This window comes from Aptenodytes patagonicus, chromosome 5 (assembly GCF_965638725.1).
Source record: "Aptenodytes patagonicus chromosome 5, bAptPat1.pri.cur, whole genome shotgun sequence".
In the NCBI taxonomy this organism is placed as follows: Eukaryota; Metazoa; Chordata; class Aves; order Sphenisciformes; family Spheniscidae; genus Aptenodytes; species Aptenodytes patagonicus.
This window is the reverse complement of record NC_134953.1, coordinates 6,385,362-6,407,776: the sequence shown is the minus strand read 5'-3', so window position 1 is coordinate 6,407,776 and position 22,415 is coordinate 6,385,362. Positions and strand designations below refer to the sequence as shown.

The 22,415-nt window shown below is 38.1% G+C and overlaps 1 protein-coding gene across 6 annotated transcripts in view; it reads right to left on the bottom strand.

The window, feature by feature from the left end:
* The window catches only part of DLG5 (discs large MAGUK scaffold protein 5), a 114,298-nt gene that overhangs the window by 20,405 nt on the left and 71,478 nt on the right, over positions 1-22,415 (bottom strand). For 4 of the 6 annotated variants that reach the window (XM_076338403.1, XM_076338407.1, XM_076338405.1 and 1 more), the window contains exons 7-19: positions 21,131-21,443; positions 16,960-17,190; positions 14,686-14,870; positions 13,877-14,002; positions 13,004-13,136; positions 9,942-10,069; positions 9,077-9,252; positions 8,452-8,555; positions 7,619-7,711; positions 5,691-6,710; positions 2,274-2,412; positions 750-897; positions 122-243 (exon numbers count right to left, since the gene is read on the bottom strand). In XM_076338403.1, the coding sequence (XP_076194518.1) occupies positions 122-243; positions 750-897; positions 2,274-2,412; positions 5,691-6,710; positions 7,619-7,711; positions 8,452-8,555; positions 9,077-9,252; positions 9,942-10,069; positions 13,004-13,136; positions 13,877-14,002; positions 14,686-14,870; positions 16,960-17,190; positions 21,131-21,443 (2,918 nt within the window). The remainder of the gene's footprint in view (positions 1-121; positions 244-749; positions 898-2,273; positions 2,413-5,690; positions 6,711-7,618; positions 7,712-8,451; positions 8,556-9,076; positions 9,253-9,941; positions 10,070-13,003; positions 13,137-13,876; positions 14,003-14,685; positions 14,871-16,959; positions 17,191-21,130; positions 21,444-22,415) is intronic. The other 2 variants (XM_076338404.1, XM_076338406.1) reach the window with 1 other exon arrangement.

Genomic DNA, 22,415 nt, shown 5'->3' with positions numbered 1-22,415 from the left:
AGCCTTTAGGCTTTGCTAGCTGTGACAATCCCATAACGCACGTACTTAAGGAATTTTCCATTTATTCTTTGTCTCCAATATACAGGAGTCCCACAGGAATTAAAACAGAAAAGCTAGTTACCAAGCCTTGCACTGGATGGTAATGAGTTTGAGCCGTGAGATGCTCTTGTACGTGAATTTTCAGCGTAGTCATTGGAGTGTTTATGACTTAGGTCCAAACTCAGGCGACCTTGATGCTGGGAACTACGTCAAAAGAAAAGAATAGGGCAACAGTTAGAACTGGGCAAAGCAGCTCAGCAAACGGCAAACTGGCCAACAAAAAAATTTTGGTTATCCCTGAGTTACTGAATAAAATGAATGTTCCTCTCCTTCCCACTTCCCAATTGTCCCATCATTTTATGAATTAAGAGAAGTCAGAGGAAAAATAGCCTAAATTGCTATAAAAAAAAAGGGGAAGACTTTATTTGCTTTGGCAAGGACAAGAAAAAACATTAGAAATTGGTTCATTAAAAAAATAAATTTCTTTGTCAATATCAGCCAGCGGAGCAGAGGGAAACCTAATCCATCAGTTACCGAAAGACACGAAAGCAACTGGCACATCACTTCTACGCAACAATGGTTTTGAGAACCCGGAGTCAAAATAACACGCAACAGCAGCGTGTTTCACTCTGCGCTGTACAAAACAACTACCAGAAGCAATTCTATCCTAAGGAAAACAAAAAATTAAGGAGATATAAATTTCAAAACACCTGGGATGCAGGTGCTGATGGCATATTTGGCTGGCGACTGATGGGCAATTGCTGGTGTGAACTCTATGGCTCCAGGCAGTATAGATTGGATTTCTCATGACAGCAGTTACTGCAGGGCACGGTGCTAAGCTCCTTGGTACAGTACCTGCTTAAGATGATAAAAAACACATTCTTACCAACATTATTAGCATATAACTTACAGATTTTGAATATATTTAAATATTTATATAATTATGCATTATAATATTTGCATGTATGAACATGTATCTATAAATAAAAATTATTAGCATACAAAGACATTATTAAGCACCATGTGACACTTTTTCAGTAGTGCATGCGTATTTAAAATCTGGATTATAAATTTGTAATGAGTCAGTAACAAAGTGGATTAGATTAGCAAAAATTGAAGCCATTCACAGTATATCATTTTAATATGCACTGGTAACAAAGAGATTTTCTCTGTTTTCAAGTATCAAACTTTTTTATACAGCAACAAAAATTCTGCCTTTCTTTCCGAATAGTCATCTGACAGGAACACGAGTTTTTATTTGGTACTTGAACTGACTGCAGCTAAAATGACCCTTGTTCCTCTTCTGCTCCTCAAAGCGTGTCCTATGACTTTAAATTAGAGTAGTTCAATATTTATTTATGAAACACATTACTCAAGCTGTTCTTTTAAGTACGCTCATCCTTCAGTACTCAACCAATTGAGAGCAGCCCTGCCGAGAAGGACTCGGGGGTACTGGTGGATGAAAAGCTGGACATGAGCCAGCAACGTGCGCCCACAGCCCAGAAAGCCAACTAGCGTACGATACCCTCATTAGCTCCTGAAGCGCTCCATTTAGTCTGTGCCAGTTTAAAACCTGCTAACATGAACCTCAATACCAACAACTGTTCGATCAACCGAGACAGCATGCTGTTTTCTGTTCCACCTGATTATACTGATTTCTGTGTGAGCTGCTCGTGAGTCCCCTCTTCAGCAGCTTAGTATCTCAAACACACTGGCATTTAACCTTTAATTTAGATTAAGATCACAACCAGTTTGGGCACTCAACCTGAGATACTCCAAGCATTTGATTTCCAATAGGCAGAACTTAATACGTTGTACTTTCTGAACATCCGATCTTTTTCCTTGGAAGTATTTCAGAAGTTAAGCATCGAAAGCTTGGGACGTCTCCATTTACTGTTCGCTTTCAAAAATATTGGAAATCTTACTTGTCTCCCTAATGTATAGGCTACACCTTGTTCACCACTAATTTATTCAAAACTCCTCTGCACAGAAACTGATGAAACACAAATCCTTCAGCCAGGAGTCGCACAGTTTCCTTAATGGTTCTGAAACAGCTTTCACTTCTTTACAGTCCAAAAGCTGAGCAGACCACGTTCAGATCGCAACAGACCCTGGAAATATGTTTTGTGAGTCCTGTTTGTTCTGCACACGTCACAACTAATCCCCAATATTGTCCAATATGGACAAATTCCTTGGGGCATTCCTAGAAAGTAACTACGAGTTCTGTCACTCACCTGCTGACATGCCACCAGCGTACAAGGCGGCAGGCACAAAGCCATCGCTGTGCCTAGCAGACCGTTTTGGTGAATACGGCGCCCATTCCTGTAGCTCTGGAGACAGATGCTCCTCGCTAGCTGGAGCATACTTCTGCACCTACAAAAACAAAGAAATTTGATTACAGGAAGTTGGAGATTCACAAGAAAAAAATAAAACAGCCAAACGTTGTGGGCAGTAAGCGACTTCAAACGTTCTAGTATCTATTCCAGAATGTGCTCGCCATCGCAGTGCTTGTTACACCTTTATTTTTCAATGATGCTATTCACTTCCACCCCTTCCTTGCTCCATCCTGCTCCATTATTTCTTTTTATTATTTGTAATCTTTTCAGTCCGATGTTTACAACTTAACTGGTATACTTTCCTTCACAACAAAACACCCAGCATTTAGTTACATTTCTCCTTTAAAATACTGCTTTCACAGGACATTTCAACTGTTATTTCAGCCGCTATCACAAGTGTTTCCTAAAGAAGACCTGGCTAACAAGCCACCAAGTGCTTTCCTCTAAGCCTGTATTTTCAGATACGTGTGGAGCAACCTCTCTTCAACAGAGCAATTCAGGTTTTGGAACCATCACAACTTCTGTTCTGTACATAACGAGCAGACACCGGTGAGTTAAGAAACACGAGAATAGCTGATACTGCCAGTGATGCTAGAGAGCTGCAAGTTCAGGGCTCAGCATGCAGAGTTTACACACTTGAAATGTACAACACAAAACATCAGATTGAAGTATGTAATAAGAGAAAAATAATTACTGAAAAGGTACTTACGGTTTTTATGATAGCAGTATTTTAATTAAATGAAGAGTTACCTAAAGCACAAAGACTATAAAATGCAGAGGTACCTACTTAGAACCAATACCTGATCGCTACCACGGGCGTATTAGTAATTGTACTACCTACTACTCAGGGATTAAAGTTCTCTTAAATTTATCAAGTTATCAAAGTACACAAACTTAACTGTGTACATACGCAACTAAGGAAACTGATGCCACCCAATATGGCTACAAATTCAACTACATTGCATATTCTATATACATATTTTTGGTATTACAAACACTACTTCAGCAATGAGTACATGCAGACTGGATACTACTGTTACACAACCTGATGTAGTTGTAGTGCGCAAAGACGATTCCACCAGAGAGAAATTTTCAGAGTGAACGGTGTCCACTTTTTGAGGCACAATATCACTTCTGCTCTCTAGTCAACAACTTTAAAGTTACAAAGTTCTGCCTATTTTCTGGGAGGACGGGGGAGAAGTTAAGGGGGGGGGGAGAATCACAGAACCTAGCCCTAATTTAATCCTAGAAACATAAATTAACTAATACATCAAATAACCTTAAAAGACAGAAATTATGACTTTATAATTCTATTATCCAATTTTCTTCTTCACCTCGAACCAACACCTATACAATATCTGCAGTATCTACTTGGGCAGTATGTAGAACCAACTGTAATGTGTCCTTGTCAATCCTTTCTGGTCTTTTAATCAGTGAGTGCCAAAACCACCCCCTCTGTTCCAGCTAACAAATTTCTTACATGTAAGTCCCCACCTACATGTGTCCTTATCACAGCTGGAAACTCTTCACTTACTGTAGTAACATTACTGCAGTTTTAACCAGGACAACATATATGCTCATGACAATGCACTGTAATGAAGCATGGGAGCATCAGTGCTAATGGATCAACTTGATATTCTACGTAAAGCGAACACCCCGTATTCAAACGTGTTCAATAGCTTGATCTTGTTTTGTTGTACTTTTCCCAAGTAACAAGTGATAGGACGAGAGGAAACGGCCTCAAGTTGCGCCAGGGGAGGTTTAGATTGGACATGAGGAAAAATGTCTTTACTGAAAGAGTGGTGAAACATTGGAAGAGGCTGCCCAGGGAAGTGGTTGAGTCACCGTCCCTGGAGGTATTTAAAAGACGTGTAGATGAGGCGCTTAGGGACATGGTTTAGTGGGCATGGGGGTGTTGGGCTGACGGTTGGACTCGATGATCTTAGAGGTCTTTTCCAACCTTAATGAGTCTATGATTCTATATACATGCCAAAAGATGACATTAGAATATGCCTGCCTTCGCTTCTTGTGGTGCAATTCTTGATGAGAAACCGCAACCTCTCTCTTAGCCATACTGCTCTTCAGACCTGTTCACAATAAATCTGCTGATTTCAGCTACAAAATTAAACCCTTATGCTGTCATTGATAATGCAGAATTTACTGGACACTTTTATAAAAAAGGCTTAAAGCTCTCCGTAACTATTTTCCCCAAAAAATGTTAGGGAATGTGGAAGGAATACAATGGAAGAAGCCAAAAAAAGACCAACAAAATTGCCAGTTGTTCTCTTATACAAGTATTTTTGCAGACTATGGCTCCAAACCTTCTACTGCTTCCAATTCAGCTCTGCTGTCTCTGTTGCTTCTAAAACTCCGTGAAAAGGGTGGGATTATCCAGGTATAAACAAGTACGGGCAAAGAATATGATATCCTAAGTCATAATGATGTGATTATACACAAGCAAAAAAACCCACTTTTTGAAACTTCAGATTTTAGTTGGCAAAAAAAAAAAAAAAAAAAAAAGAAATCTGTATCTGCCACCTGAGCAAATCTGAGGCAGTGGACCTGAAACTACTTCATTGATTACGCCACTTTCTATAATGTAGTCATCTAAATAGGTTCGTCTTCCTAGACCACCCAAAATGTTTCTTCCACCTACTCTGGTAAGACATGAGCCACAATCTCCACAGAAGAGTTGTTTATTCTAACAAATTATATTCTCATTTTGAACTGTATCATTAAACCATAATCGCATAAACAGTTCATCTTTACAGTGTAATGTGCCTAACGCCCTATGAATTTCAGATTAAATTTACAAAATTATTTAGACACATAGAAAGACTTACAAATAACAACACTGTGAATGGTATACCTTTTTCCATTAATTTGTACAGTGAGCTGGGCAACCAATCTGATTTTTGCAAAACTTAGGCAGCCCTGTTTTCAGCTTTTCTAAAGCTGCCTCTCTGCATTTTTATTTATTTTTAATTTTTTTTTCAGGTTATCAAAAACACACGGGAAAGAGCCCTGATCTTCCAACAAGCAGCATTAAAACCCAAGATATGGCTACTAAGTTGAACCCTATCATTCCGTTCGGTGGCCACCACTGCCCATTAAATGCTGTTAACTCCACAAATTGGTTTTGTATTTTGTGATACTGCAAAGTGACCGCTGAGTCTGGGGTAGCATCTCAGGGCACCTGGATTTTGTGAACATGCTATGCTTCTCCTGTCATGGTATGTAATTGGGCACCCAAAACCACACTGAAAATACACTTTAAGGTTTTTAGTTTTGTGCTTCGATATACCAAGTTTCTACCTGAAGCGCAGGATTAGGAACGGGCATAGGGGTCATTTTATGCCTCAGTGCAGGAGCTGATTTTGGCCTTGGTCTTTTAACCTCTGGCTCTTCAACTCTTTGAAAGCCAATGTCGTCTTCACAGGATTTCCTTGAAGAGAGATGAGTGCAGTCAATACCCTCCTCCCGATAATAATGCCCAGAGTTCCTGCTGCGCCCCTTGAGAGTCGCAGAGTCCTGTTTAAGTGCCAAGGAAACTGGAGCTTGGGCAGTGGCTGGGCTGGTGGGTGGTGATCCAGTTGTTACCGTAGACTCTGATGCAGAGCTTGTCTGCTGTTTATGTTTAAACTTGATAGAGTCACTTCTTTTAGGAGGAGTTGGAGGAGTTGAAGCCACTTCAGCTTTTGATGGCTGAGGTGAATGGCCCGTCACCTGATTAGGGGAAAGGTACTCCAGCTTGGGAGGAGTTGGTGGTCTTTTGAAAGTATCAGGATCAAAGATAGATTTCCTTTGTTTTGGCTTTTTGTACACAGAGAACTTTTCTGTTTCTGTTGCCGAGATATTAACCATGACTTTTGGCCAGGTACCACCACTATGCTTAGGTCCATGTCCTTTGTCAAATGCGGTCTCAACCATCATACAGTCAGCTCCTGTAGGTTCGTAAGGCAGCCTCCTGTTGTCCAAGCCAACAGCTCCAAAGCCTCGGTCCCCATATGTCTCTGGGCTGAACGAGCTGAGACTGTGTTCTGAATTACTGTGGCAACTGTGCACTGTGTTCCTATGAGAGTCTACTCGTAACGTGTTACTAGGGAAAGGTTTGTGATCGCAAAATGAACCGCTGCCCTGATCACTCTGGTCCTTCTTGCCATCCATGATGTCTGGATTGAAAATGTCAGTCTGTGTTGAGCTGTTGAGTTTCAGATTTCTTTTATTTTGGGTTTGTATCTCTGATGCATGAACCCTACAGTTTGATATTTTTTCTGAATCCTTCAGATTTTCAAATATATTTTGACCACTCCAAGATGAACTCTGAGGAAAAACCTAAAACAAACAAGTGATCACCTTATTATTATGGCTGATTTCTGTTTAGTACGAGGCATATTCTAGCCTCCCTGATTTACCTATACCTGAATATACACCAACACCTGTATAGATACGGTTGGGAAAGGTTTAATAAAACCTTGCAGATGCAAAGCACAGAACATCAGAGAAAATGAAGCTAGAAATTTTTTTTGAAACATTTTCAGAACAATTCCAGAAGGGCAACTCCACACTGTGGCAGAAGCACTGTACTGACAGTGAAGGGACCTGCATTCTACTTCTACCTCTGTTAAGTGATGCTAATAAGTCATCTTTCATTGCCCATTTTCCCTCAAACATTTAATCTTTTTACTTTCTTAAAACCTCAAGCTCTCTGAAGCTGGAATTATCATTCATAAAGGCCATGTGACAGGCCCAGCATAATGGGATTCTAACCTCGATAAGCAAAACAGAATAGTATTTTTACAGCGATAAGCCTGAAAAAGAAAGCCTTGTACTTAATCCTCATGATGGCCAGAGTTCAGTTTTCTGCGCAACTCCCTCCTGACTAAAAGCAAACCCTTCTGTAGTCAGGAGGCAGTTTACCTTTCGTGTACAAAACTGCTGCAGCTCTGAAGCAGAAACCAGGAAGAAAGAAGCAATTGTGCTGGCAGTCATTTCACGTGACCAGCACACAAATGGGAAAGAAGTAAGAACAATAAATAAGTTTCATTTCCTACCAGATGCCACAATAGCCTTACTTTGGAAATAACTGTTGGGTGTACCACCAGTGAAATGCATCCAGATGGTCTTATTTTTAGCAGAGACTTTCCCATGATGCTATATTTTTTCGTATACCCTTCCCTGAACAACTAAAATAATTCTGTACAAGTTCAAGAAAATTCTGCAGATTAGCTTCTCCTACTCACCTTCATCAGTGACAGGGTAAGGGAGTCCCTACAGTTTCGTAGCAAAGCTTCACATTCAGTAAGCGACTTATTATCTAGTGCAATGCCATTGATCTAAACACAAAAAAACCAAAACAGACATCTGTAAATCAAAGGTAGCAGGTGGGGAGCATCTTAAGGTAGCATCTCTGAGACAGGGGAAACACTAGTTTTATATGTATACATGACTGAAGTCTGGTTGACCTTGTCCTGTCTTTTTCCATTCTCCACTAAAAAAAAAAAAAACAACCAAGCCTCAACTACAGTTTTGCTATTCCTACTAGAGATACAGTGCAACACCACTTGTTTCACTACATTAGCCTCTACGCATTTGTACATCGACAGTAATCACCTTCCGTTTCACAGGAGTTCATGCATCAGACAGGTCATTTAAGGCTGCAAATGCACACAGGGAAAAACTTCCCCTCCAAAAGGATGACATCTGCGATATCGTAATTTAAAAGACAAGAAACCTTTCATCCAGCCAAGGGATGTCTTTTTGGAACTGACCTTTCCTATTCAGTATAAAAATCACAAGTATCATTATATATAAGCCAAGGGTGAAGAGTAAGTCAGTGTCTCTGTCAACAATTCTCATATGAACTAAGCGTAGCAAATAACCTGCACATTATTTAATCACTCAGCCTACAAACACACTGATTTATAATAAATACTTAGTAAATACGCAAAAAGGGTATATCACAGTGAAAGTAAAAAATTAATTGGAAAGTTTGGGAACTTAAAGAGTAGCATCAATGGTAACACTTTAAAATAAATAAAAAATAAAAAAAGGAGAATGCATTCTTAAGACTCACAGCAATTATTCTATCTCCCACAGTAAGGGAACCCTCTTTGGCAGCTGGGCTTCCGGGCACAACAGCAGCAACAAATACTCCATTTTCTAGACTGACCCCACTGTCTGAAATACACACAATAAACATGAATTTACTCCTGCAATTTGAATACCTTGCTCAAAAAGCATGTCTGACCTGCCTGCGTGAGAAAGAAATGTAACTACCAAACCAACTGAATTTCAATTTCTGAAAACCCATTTAAAGAAATAAGAACACAGTGGGGGAAAATAGGGATATATCCCAAAAATTAATATAATCATACAAAGCTGGGGTGACTGATGTCTTTAAGAGTCTTGTTTAGACTCCCAGTAACACTCCAAACAGGTAGTTAACTAGAACTAAGTATTAAAAAACAAACAAAAAACCCACCCAAGAACAAAATAGAAAACCTGTACTTACAGAATAAAGCTACCATCAATATGAGCATTCTTAGTTTGCTAAAAAACAATTAATGAAAATCCCTATCTAGGAGGTAGTAACAGTTTAAGTGGGATTTAAGCAGAGGCTCAGAACATGTACCTTTACGTCAAGCCACTTTTGGCTGAACAAACACGTACCATTTATATACAGCCTTTATAGCCATTACCTTTATGTCCGGAAACATTGATGTGAAGAGGTGTTATCACTCGCCCACCTAAGGACTTTCTTCTTCGAACCACCATGTTAATAACACCTCCTCCATTTAGAACAGCTTTTATAACTTGCTTTTTATCCTTATTAGTAAGATCTACATCATTTATCTTCAGTAACCAATCATTCACTCTGGCAGATAAACAGAAATAAGCAGGTCAGTGTTAGAAGCATACTTTGCTGGACGCAGCACATGAATAACATGCATGAAAAGGGATGCAACGGAGCTGATCTCAGTATGCTAATCCTTAATTATCTGGAGTTCTCCGTTCCTGAAAAAAGCATTAAATAGCAGCTAAATGAAAACCAGGACTTCTAGTCTGCACTTCGCTAGCAAAAGTATATCCTCAAATCAGTAATGACTACTCCTTATTTAAAAGCAACTCTTTGGACAGAGTAGAGTGGTTAAAAACCTCCTATCGACACTAAGAACAGGAGCGGGTTTCAAATTATCTCTTGTTCTACTCTCCTTTCGCCTTGGCCTCCCCCAACAGCTCACCCTCATGTCTTTCCCAAAATTTAAATAAACAGATCAAAGTTTGAGGAGATAATAAACAGAGTAGGTGAGAAACAGAGAAACAAAAGAACATTTCAAATCCTGGTGAGTTTTAAGGGATGACTCAAATAGCATTTAATTTCTGTAATGCTTTTAGGCATTGGTCTTCTCAGTGCAATTTCCCAACCCACATTAATAATATACACGACTAACGATAAAAAAGAACTTTAAAAAAATGGGAAAAAACAAAGACAATTTACAATATGCTCATATTTAGTTTATTATGACCAACAAAAGACGAGTATCTTCCAAAGTCAAACCCTACCTTAATCGACCATCAGCGATACTTCCTTTGTCTACTTTGGTAACGAAGATCCCACAGTCTCCAGGGAGGTATGGTTCATTCACACCTTCTGCCACATCAAAACCAAGTGCTTTCAAGTCCATATCGTCCTAATAAATATTATTAACAAGTGACTCAACTTGTTAATAATACTTACTTAATAATACAACTTACTCAACAAGTAACTCATCGTGACGCTGTGTGTTAGCAGGAGGCATTACTGCATGTTTGTACTATGCACTTGTATTTACAGGATACCTGTTCTACGCAAGTATTTCTATTTAAGCTCCCAATTCCATTAGTTATTAGGCATCCTCTGGCATTAGAACGATCCTTCTCTCTCTCAGATTAAGGCTGAAATAATGCAGAAGGGGAATTTCACCAAAGAGGAATAGGAAAGCAGAAGAGCATGCAAGAAATCACCTTCAGACACGTATAGCCTGTTTTAAGGTATGACGCTGGATGTGTAATGAGAGAACAAGGACATGTTCCCCGAGAATGGGCATTACTTGGGGAAACAAAACAATTGTAAAAGGTAAGGAAACAGCATTGTGTCTTAGTGATGAACTCAGAAAGATGTCCACTTTGATATGGCTAAAGACCAAAAGTAAACAAGAATGAAAGCTCTAACATTATGGAGGACCACTTCTAAATGCAGATTAGAGGCAATATTCTACCAACCCTGGCCCAAAACAGAATATCCTCCATGTGAAAAGTGATAAACATCTTTAACAAATCAGTCATTGAACCAAACAGGGAAATTTTAATTTAGTGTTTGCTTTGGTAAATGGCAAGGTCACTGTATTTTAAAAAAAAAAGTTTAAAGAAAATAAACTGGGACCAACCGATCACAAACTGATTTATTATTGCTATTTTCAGTGTTAAATAGTACACTTATAAAAATTAGAGAACTCTACCTGAAATCAACTGGACCAACCATCTTAGCATACTGAAGGGAGATGATACTTGAAATTTAAAATCTAACGTGCAAAAACTAAATAGAGCTTAAATCAGATGTGTAAGGCGTGCTTCTAGACATGGTTCGATGACTAATCCCTTTAAAATCAGAAGAGCAGAAAGTCTTCAGGGTAGCTGAATTCATGCAAAAACATGAATATTGACCAGAAATAAAGTTGAGCTAAACCTGCGAAAAAATATACTAAATATACTAAAATCCTATGATTCTTCCCAATGTTCTGCGTAAGAAAAAAGTTCATAGGGAAGAGCATGGGACTGCCATAAAATAAAGATCAAGTAGAGATCACAGTATCATCGCACAGCCTCAGAGCTGAAAAATGAGTGTTATTTCTTTCAGTTTTGAGCTGAGTGATTATGTAGAACATGAGTTTAAGCAGACAGGTGAAGCTGATGCAAAAATAAAAGGATTTAAATTTATTCAACTCTACAATCTCCATCCTGGAAGTCAAATGCTGGCAGGTCAGCAAGGATTTTCCCACATATCAATCATGGTTGGCACAATATTATTACTATAATTTGATAGCAGCACATTTAATCCCTATGTTTAGGAAAGGGAAACGTATATTCGAATGACAAAGTCCGCGCATTTGATCTCAGTATTGCCAATGTTTAGAACAATCTTTGAAGTAAAGAATAACTAAATAACTGCACATGAATGGAAAATTCATCAGGTTGCAATGTTGTTTACCACAGGTACAGCATATGCTAGACTTGCTAGCTAGTTTTCCAGACAACGGAAAAGCGAAATTATTAGTTAACAGTTAAAATGGAGAAGATGGCAGCACACAAAATCCGATGGTGAAGGAGCTAGTCAAAAGAGATGAAAAAGCATGGTGAAAGGGGAATTGTTATCCCAGAAAGAATTTACAGACGGTGGTCCTGATGGATCAGCATTGCTACTCAGTTCACGTAGTCTTTTAAATCTATATATTTCAACATATAATGATACTAAATAATATTCTTAGTATCAAAAAAGGAGTGTCTTAGTGATCCTGTTGGGATGCAATGTCAGAACACAGACAGATTGGAAAATCATAAAAAAAGATGACCCCAAATAGTGCAGTAAAAAAAAAAGGGATTTAATTTGACAGCATTAAATGACAAACTTTGTCATTCAGGAATGAGAAAGAAATTCTGGTATATGCAGAAGCTGTTATAAATGAAACACAATCTGGAAGACCACCTGTGTGTTCTATGTGGTCAAATAAATTACTATTAGCAAACGATGTGATGTGCCAGCCAAAAACTTCAAATAGAACAGCATTCAAGACTTGCATACAAAGCTGTGAAATAAAAATTCTAGACTACAATGAAGAAAAATAAAATTAAATGGAGAAAAGTACTACTAGGACAATGAAAGGATGTAGAGGTTATCTGGAAAGCTAAACATAAGAACTTAATTTAATATGCCAAAAATGGAAAAGGGATTTAATTCCCTCTACAGACAAGCAAGGGAGATTAGCATCTCCTTTCATCCCAGATTTTTAAACTGCAGGACAATGTTGCCCTAAAATATATGTTCATCATAAATAAATATTTTTAATACTTTAAAATTTCTAATCAGCAAATCTGAGCAAAAGGAGGAGAAAGAACTTCATGTAAAAGCTTAACTATTTTATGCATAGATTATAAGTGATGTTGCCTGCAAGGACTGGGCTCTCTGATGTCAGTGTTCCCATCACATCTTAAGTTTTGGCTGCCTTAGCACTGCCATTTCTGCAATGAATCACTAACTTCAAGAACAGTAAATGTTTCACTTAAAACATTTTTTATAGTACACGAACCCGGGTACCCTGCAAGATCAGATGGAGGAACTGTTTTTATTTATAATGCATATGAAGAAAAATACAAAGCTTGTGTGTAACAGCTTGGTTTTGTCAACTACTTTCATCGAGACATCACCGCGCTTGCTGCATATGTGTGTGTGGTTCCTAGTACAACAACAATAAAGAACTAAAAAAAATACAGACTAGAGTTATTTTTAATCATACCTAGTATCAAGATGTTATAATTGACTTCAAAGCTATCCAACATACAACACAATGCAGTTCTTGTTTTTTACTTACTCTGTCTTTTTCAAATTCTACCACTTCAGTTTCCCATTCCAGAGAATCTGTGTCTATGGCTGAGTCATGGGAGCTATGGGCCATCAATTGACGGAATCTGGCCTCCTTTTCCAACTGATTCTCCATCTTCTCCCTAGGCAAAGAAAAAAATTATTTATAGACACAGACAACCCTTTTAAATAAACTGATACGTAATGTTATCATCATGAGATACCTTATATTTTGTTTTCTAAATCAAAAATCCAAGCTGTGCCAGAAATTTGCCGCGTGCTTCCTTCTTTCCAATATTCTTGGGCTGCCATCGAATCGACTTTCCTTTTCTGTATGTTGTCCTAACATAGTCTTACATTTTTTGCATTATTTTTACACAACTGAAGTGCACAACTAGGTTTCTAGCATCTCCCAAAATGCATTTAATTTACCCTCAGATGAGCTGCATCAGTACGCTCACGGCACGTGAGGCATGATAAATACCGACAGGAAAGCCTCTTCCACAACCCGTTGAGATGACGTATGATGCACATCTTCCTTGCGTTCATAAACCAGTGAGAAAACAGTTGGGAGGAACTAAATTGCAGTTAATTCAACTTCAGTGAAAGAATCCCCTATTGCTTAAGTGTATCTCCACAGTACAAAGATTAGAATATGTGTCTCATTAATAAGATAAAAAGGTTAAGATAGTAAGACTTAGGATCCGGCCCACCACAATAATTTCCACGATATCTAAAAATATAGGCAGTGTTTGCACATACAATATCATGAATACCTGCTGCCCCACAGCTATAACAGCATATGACTGACTTGCAAACACAGCTAACGAACCAAAGTTTTAATCACAAACTTCCACGCAGTTTGATCATTTCTCTAACATACTTCAGTTCCTTCAGTTCACGCACAGCGTCGTTCTTCTGCTTTCTCATGTCATCCAGATTGCGAAGAGCTTCAGCCAAGTCACTCACAGCCCGGTCTCTCTCCCTCCTTAAGTTGTCACACAAAGTCCTTCAAAAGCAAAGAATTTTCCATTTAGCTACTTAAAACCCTATCTAAGTAACAAACTAGTTTTACCACATTGTATAGTTAATGCAAAATTTAAAAAAGCAGTTTCAAAAGATCTCTCTCACTCAAAAAAAAAAACCAAACCCTATAAGGAAGAAAAAAAATTACATATGCTAGGTCTTAAGGAAAAGCTTGTCAAGATAACAGAAACTTTCTTCATCCCTTTCAAAACTTTATTTCTACTTATCTTCTTTAAGCTAGCAGAAAAAAAAACCTGACAAGTATTTTCCCTTAGTTCCTTACACATGTTTAGTAGCAAATATGTTGGGTACTGTTTGTGAAACGTCCCCACAGGTAAAGAATTATTTGCAGGACTATAGCTATAGCAGGATTAGGTATATCATGCCTAAAAGGATGCGTACTTTGTTGTTCTTACGTAGCAGTGCTGTTAGGCTCTATGGTATTTACTAGAGACATATTATGGGCACGAAAGCACAGACAAAGCAAAGTATCTTGTAAGGTGCCCTCAACTTTAAAAAAAAAAAAAAAATCACCCTGTGACAGCTAATGCAGAAGTTCCAACAAGTTGAAGAAAGTGCTAGCAAAACCCAGCAAGTCCTAGAATTGCATCAGCTGCACACAAGGTGTTACAAAGATCACTCATGTACCATCTAGCATTCGTTTACCGTATACTTTCCCTTTCTGCAACAATCTTATCCCGCTCTTGAAAGGCCCAATCTCTCCTACACTTGGCTACTTCTGCTTCCTGGACAGCTTCCTTTAGTTCTTGTGACATTGCCTCATATTGTTTCCGAAGCATTTCAATTTCTTTGTTTGCTCTTTCTATGTCTAGGGTAGCAGAATCTTGTATCTAGGAATTAAGAAACAGATAGGTATTTTAGGCACAATTTTGCAGTAAGTATGCACAAACAGCTTTTACTATATGTGTGTTACCTGAGGTATTCAATTCTCATGTTTTCATGAAAAATGTTCATTTATCTTAATGGCAACTTTGGGTGAAGAAAAAAAAACAGATAAAAACTGTTGTAATATATTCCATTCAGTGGCACACAAATTTGTGTGAATACAATCTACATGAATAAGAATCCTCACTTCAAAATGACATGAGCGAACATTTTGTATTTCAGAAATGACATTCCATGCTTCTATCTTGTTCTGCTCAGCAGACAGAAAAAAACTTCAAGGATATTTACAAGTCAGATACACTAATATAAGCAGTTACAACACAGATTTCCTGCATTAATGTCTGTTGTTTACCCTGGGACAACTAGATGTACACGTTCACAACACAGGCTTGTGATTACACAGGTCCCTTAACTCCAAAGCAGAGAAATGGAATTCCAAAAAAGTTTTGTTTGAATGTTTCTTGGTTTAGATAAGAATTATTTTCTTCCTAAATTAACTTGTTCCTCTAACATTCTCTATTTTGAACATGAGAGATGGTGACAATAGTAAGACAGATACACAGAGAATACTCCAAGCTCACAGCACAATAAACACAAGCCAACTACAACGGTACAGCCCACCACAAACACTGAAGGCCATGGGCTTGCGAACAACTGTGTGTGGTTAATTTCAAGAATATAAATAACTCTAACGAATCTGACTAGACTTGTCATTTGATTAAAGATTAAACTTGGGAGGAATGTTTCTAAGACCTGAATGCATGTATATCAAAGAGAGACTACTAAGTCACAATTAATACACCTTAAAGGCTCTTTTTTTCTCTAAATGAGTTATAATTATATTCAAAAATAAGAGAGCACAGAACCTTAAACCCCAGGTTTACTTTCTCACCTCAACATTAAAAAATAAAAATTGCAACAAATAAGACCAAACAGAGGCTATGAAAAGTCATGTCCGGCCTTTTGATTGTCTCATTTCCAAGAATCGCTTTCTTCTCTTCCAGTCCACTGGCAGGAAAAAGACAACCAAAAAACCCACTCAGATCAACAAACAGACGTTTGTATTTGAAATGTCAATTCTGATTTGGAATCTGCCAAAGGTGAGCAGCTGAGCAGGTCCACTGCTAAGTCACAGCAAAGCTCGCCCAAGCTTGCTCGGCTTCCTTGAGAAGAGCACAAGTTTCCAAAATCCCACTGGTTTGGCCATGAAGAACCAAACACAACGAAAGATTTATTTCCAGTACAACTGAAAACACAGTTTAATTGTTTCCCCACACACTCATTCGGGATTGGAAAATCAGTGCGACAGGCAAGACTAAAAACTTTTTTTGTACTGGTAAAGGTTTGATATTCAATGAGAAGAGAATACAAGTTTAATGAAAACAACCCAAAATATCTAGTTTAATATTAAATAATTTTGTATTCCTTAGTTATTTCATGAGCATAAAAGTTGTGATACTATGCATTTTCATACTACATTATATGTAAGCATTTACAGTTATATGTGGATTGATGTTTAGTATCGCAGACAAGACAAGAGCATCAGTAAGTGTGCAGCATTGTAAGAATGTTACTACCCACAGAGACATAAATAGTCAGAATAGCATATTTATATTAAGAACGCGTACAGGTTAGAAAATTTACAATCACACTTCAATTAACTTCCTTTACGAAGCATTAGAAAAAGCTAACATCCTGAGCAGGTCACAGGCACGAACAACACGCATTACAGATGGCAATAAGCCTACCAGCAGGTAATAAACTGCCTAGCCACCTGCTGGATCACAATATTTTATTTGCCATTTATTTTTACAAACAGAAACTTAATACGAAGCATGACTGTATGTCTTTCAAACAAGCAGTTCCGTCACTACGTCTTGAAGAACGTACATGCGTTTATATGCAGGTATTTTAGAGTGACTTGGGGAAAAGGGGGAAGACACCCAATGCGCCCAGACCTTTAACTACTCTCTTGAAAATTACTGACCCTTTGAAGCTGAGAAAGAAAAAGTCATCTGTGAAGACTTGCAATACCTGACGGGCTTGATAATATTCCCTTAGCAGGTGGTCTCTCTGGATGATAGCTTCTGTTCTCTCTTTCCTGGCAACATCTCTTTCTTCCTTCACTGTCTCTATATCCTTGCAAGCTTGGTCAAGTTCCTTCTGGGCCTCAGCTTTGTCCTTCACTTCGTGACAGTATTTTTCCAGCAACTCGTTCCTCTCACAAATTGCTCGGTCTCTTTCCACTAGAGCTGAGTTTAGCTCCTAAAACAAGATCCATTGTTTGCAGCAGGTTAAGTACAGAAGGAAGTAGTTCATCTTTCCAACTGGATACACACTGACACCTTAAAAGCCCAGACAGTTTACCACTAATGTTCTGAAAAATGGGAGCAGAACAGACTGTGCTCACATTACATACAAGTAAGTACTAGCAAAAAATATTAAATGTGGTATTAAAGATATCACATTAGCACAGTGCTATGTCAAAAGTAAGCAAGAATCTGGGAGCGCTTACAGTTTTGAGGAACCTAAATGAGGGAAGGTTATTAACCAGTCAGACTTTGTGTTTGAAAAAAAGGCTTTAAATATGACAAAGGGTAAGAATATATTGCAAATATTTTTAAGCAACTGCCTCGATTTTATAGGACTGAAATAATTTAGACAACCCAGCTCCATAAGTATCTTATAGCTTCCTCATAACTTTTAAAGGGACATTAAAGTCAGGTGCCAGTAAGACACCATGTGCAAACTACAGAATGTTCAGAGATAAAACTACAGTATGCCGTAAAGCAGAGTGACAGTACATCTTACTAAATGTGGAATTCAACTGCATCATAATAATAAAGATGAGTAAAATGTAGCTCTAAAATACAATCTGTCCTTTTAAAAGAGTTTAAACTAGACTTCCTACTGGAAGAATAAGGCATTGAAACAGTTGAATTTCGTGCCACTAAATTTTCAGACGGTCCAGCTCTCTAGAAGCATTCAGCCAACAGCTACAAAGAAGTCCTTCTACATACAGGCACTCCTAGCTGGAAGCTATTGATGTTTTGATCTCAAAAAGATTACCAGAGACAGCCGACATCTGAAAAGCAAAAGAAGGAAAGGGTCCAAACACTTAAGGATAGAAAGACACCATGTCATACACTGACTTCCATTCTATTTTCCCTCTACAATTTGCAAGGAATAAGATTGAGTAATTAAAGCATGGATGACAACTGCATTTTGCTGTACTAACATAATTGTTTTTGAGATACGGCATCTAATTAAGGCTAGTCAGGCTGTTAAAACAGTTCTGCGACGGTATTAAAACAGAGATTTTTGCTGTAGAGTCACAGACAAGCACTAGAATTAATGACTCACTCCGTGAACTTTAAACATAGCAGCGAATCGCAATTACCAGAGCACTCAAGTTTTTTCAACATCAATAAGAGCTTCCATTGCTCAGTAGCTCTGAAGAGAGAAATCCCTGATCCATCTGGTGGTGCAGACAAGTTTTAGTACCGGAAGCAACGTTTTGCACAGCTTAACTATAGTCTGTATAAAATGTGCATTCAAATGTGTGTATAAAACTTACACCAGAGCATTAAATCTTTTCCAGCATGCAGCAGAGATGAAAGTCATCAAGTACCAAGGCAGAGGGAAAGTTCCCAGGAAGCCCTTCGTTAAACAGGAGTTTACAGTACTTTAAGGTGATTGGGAAAAATACACATTGCCACAGTTTATTCCAGCATGCTCGATATAAACTATCTGAGTAAGAGCAGCCATTGCCTCCGGTGGTCAGTAGTAAAATTTCACCTCTGTCTTTTTCCTGTGACGTTTGCACAAAATTACAACATGACAGCACAGGGCAACGTGCCATTTGGCGCTGATTAGAACAGCTTCTGTTTGGAAACATTAGAGTGGTTTGGTTTGAAGAACGATTCCGAATTTGTGAAGGATTCTTATGTTTGAAGGAAGTTCTCGCATCTGAATATAGTGCAATGACCTCGTACAGGATAAAATACAACAGGTCTATTAAACAGAGGGGAAAGCTGACTACCACTGGAGATGAAACACGACATTCTAAGTATATGCTGGAGCAAAAGATTATGCCAAACAAAAACACCACTGGGCAAGTAGAGGGGGAAATCTATAACATCTAATCCCTAGCTTTGAGTGGCCCAACTCACGAGAACTTAATCCAAAACTGTCCACGGTGCAAAATCCTGAGATTTCTTCTATCAGCTATAAATGCCAGACATTTTGGATGTAAATTAACTCATTATGTTTGGGCATGTGTGACCAATAAAGCTTAAATATCTAACTAGTAAATTGACTGAGTGACCTCATCAGCAACTGCTCATGATATAATGCCTCTTCAACCTCAACCAACCTCTTCTCCATTTCAGTGGCTTTTGCATTTCTTTGGGACACAAAAGGTACACTAGAAAACACAAGTTTCACGGAAGAAACTACATTTAAAACGACCTAAATGGATTCAATGCTGTTTCAATCAGTCAAAGGGTGCTATGTAATAGGGCACGTAAAGCTGCTATACATCACAAGGAGAGCAAAGAACGTTAAGTTACATTTTGGCAAGCACCAGACCAACTATTCACTGACGGGATAATCCCACTTATGTAGAGGCATTTTTCAGGATACTATTTCAAGTGAACGTATCACTTGATCAATACGTTTTTTCACCCTTTCAAGCATTTGCCTTGCCAGAACTAGAAAATCCCTTATGCATTGAATGCAGCTGCAGCGAGCCAGTACTATGTGAGACAGTAACATACCTGCCCACAAGCAGAAGAGTCATAGCTACAGGAAAGGAAAACAGGAACAAAAAGAAAACTCACAGTACTGCTATTTTACACCTCTTAGTACATAATAGAAGCAGCGATTTCTGCCTTCTGATGGGCCACTTCTGGGGGTGAAGAAAAATGCATGTCTGTGCCCTGCCAGCATCTCACTCACCAGTCCTAGGCTCTTTTCTGTTCTTATTCAAACACCCCTTCAAGTCATCTAGGTAGGAGGGAGCAGCCGCGTATTTAAAATTTCAATTTCCTGCCCCTTAAATCACTTTGGCAAATTACGCATAGTGCCACAATGACAGATATAACAAATTGGAGCAGAATGACTAATTGTGGCCATTTCCATCCGTGTTCCTTAGCAGCTACCCTGATTCCACTGAAATCAACAACAGACATTTCTATTGGCTTAATGGCTTTGATGAAAGTAGAACAGGTATGAAACACGTCTCAAAACCTCACTCACTGTAGAAGCTAAATTACTTAGCTGGCAAATACGCAGGGGTGCAAACTATGAATCCTTAAAACCAGAAGTTAATTATTTTTAAAAGCTCTAATGCCGTATGTCACAATCCACATTATGTCCCTCAACAATGGTGTGATTTAAAAAAGAGCTCCACACTTTAATTTTTCCATAAAGGGCATTTTGTTCAAATGTAATGCTGTGAAAAAAGTAAAATGAGATTTATAGGCAATGGAATACATTTGCTTGTATCTATTTCATGCTAAATTAAGTATTTGTAAACCAAAGGGTCAAGTCAATGCATGTCAGCTGAAATGAAACCGAGCAGTAAAATTGTGTTTTGGAAATCTGAACAGCATCATTATAACATGGTTGTGATATAAGCATTTCAAGAACAAATTGCTGAAAAATACAAAGTTCTGGTTTCACACAATTTAAGGCATGCCTGAGTTCTAGCGAAAAAAATCTTCAAAATATCCTCTTTAACTTAAAGGCAGAAGGAGGGCAAATGAGTAAGAACATGCATGTCAGCACAGGCTTTGCGTAAATATTTGAGACTACTTTATCATGTACCGTCTTAAGTCATAGCAGATAGTATCCAGCGGTTCCTGTAGAGGTTAGAAGTTAAAAATAATGAATATTTAGAGCTATATTGTTACAGAGAGCATTACTTGAAAAGGCATAGAAGACTAATGCCGTAAAGGAAGGATCTATAATCAGCAGAACAGAATTAAGTCAAGTGAATAGCAAATTTCAACTGACAGGTACTCCATTCAAACATGCAGCCTTAATAAACTGATAGTAAAAAGGACTGCTGTAAGAAAACATCAGCACGGAATTTCCTCTTTGCAGTGCATTCCTATTTTCCATTAATCAGTCATACATTTCTGATTCTAGCATCAACAACGTACACCCATTTCCCTTCCCCATCGAAATAATAGGTTAGTACCTGTCTTAAAGCTTCCATCTCTTCACTAGCCACTCGCTTCTCAGAAGAAGTGTTCTTCAGTTTGGACTCCGCAAGCTCCAGCTCTGTTTGAAGCTTATCTACCTCTTTAATTACTTGATCTCTCTCACTCATTATGAGGCGGTATTCATTGAAAACTGAATCCCTTTCTTCCTTGTATTTTTCTGCATCCTTTGCTGCTTTCAGCTGCATTGTTTTGAACCTTGTCACCTCCGACTGTAATCGCTCCATCTCCCTCTGCAACTCTTTGTTTTGTGCTGTGGCGTTGCTTAGTTCCTGCTGTACTGATTCAAATCTAAAACCAAGCAGAAATGCCAATAAGATACTTGTTCCTCATTTTCCTTTTTCATACATTAAGGATTTGGCTGGACAACCAAATGTGTGCACTGGTAAAACACAACCGCAGAGGACAGCTTCGACAATGTACTCTCAGTGCTGCAAAATAAAAGTTAGACTAATTATTGCCTTAGGAATATTAGTGAACCTTTAGGAATATTAGAGAACCTCTTTAAGGAACTGACAATAAAAATTGTTAGAAATAATTTAGAATTAGTTTAATTATTAAAAGTAAGTTTCTATCAGATTATTCTAAAAGGAATGCAAACCATTGCCATTATTTAATAGCACAAGTTTAACCTTATTTATTGCGTTGAGCTCTGCTCATCTTAGAAGTTAATTCCTTCTCCCAACACACACTCCCAGGCATGTGGGAAGAAAGGAAACAAATGCAGAAAATGGAAAAACCAGAACTTCCACATGCCCAAATATGCCACAAGGTTGGTAATGGACAATTTAGAGGAGAAAAAAAAGTGGGTTTACAATAAAAATGCAGACAATGGAACTAAAACCAGGTAATTCAAACATTACTGTTTGTTTTCATCAGAAGGTCATCCAGTAAAACTGAAATGCGAAACATCTTAAGCTGTCAAAAGTAATTTTAAAAAATTTAACACAGACGAAAACACATGCATTTTATCACTACAATCTACTGAAGTATGGCACAATCAAAAAAAGGACATTAAAAAGTTTATTTTAAAAGTAGTAACTTTTGTGTTTATATTGACAAAGCATTCTTAAAAGTGGGAATATAATTCCACAGACAAATTCACAATTGGGTATGAAAAGGAACTTCTGAGAGCAGTGTTTTACCACAATTGGACACTAAGATTTCCTTGCACGTTTTTTCCAAACCTCCCAGGTAAACGCCATTGATGGAAACACTGTACCTAACCTGATGGACTTTGAGGGTTGTCCAAATTTCAGGTGC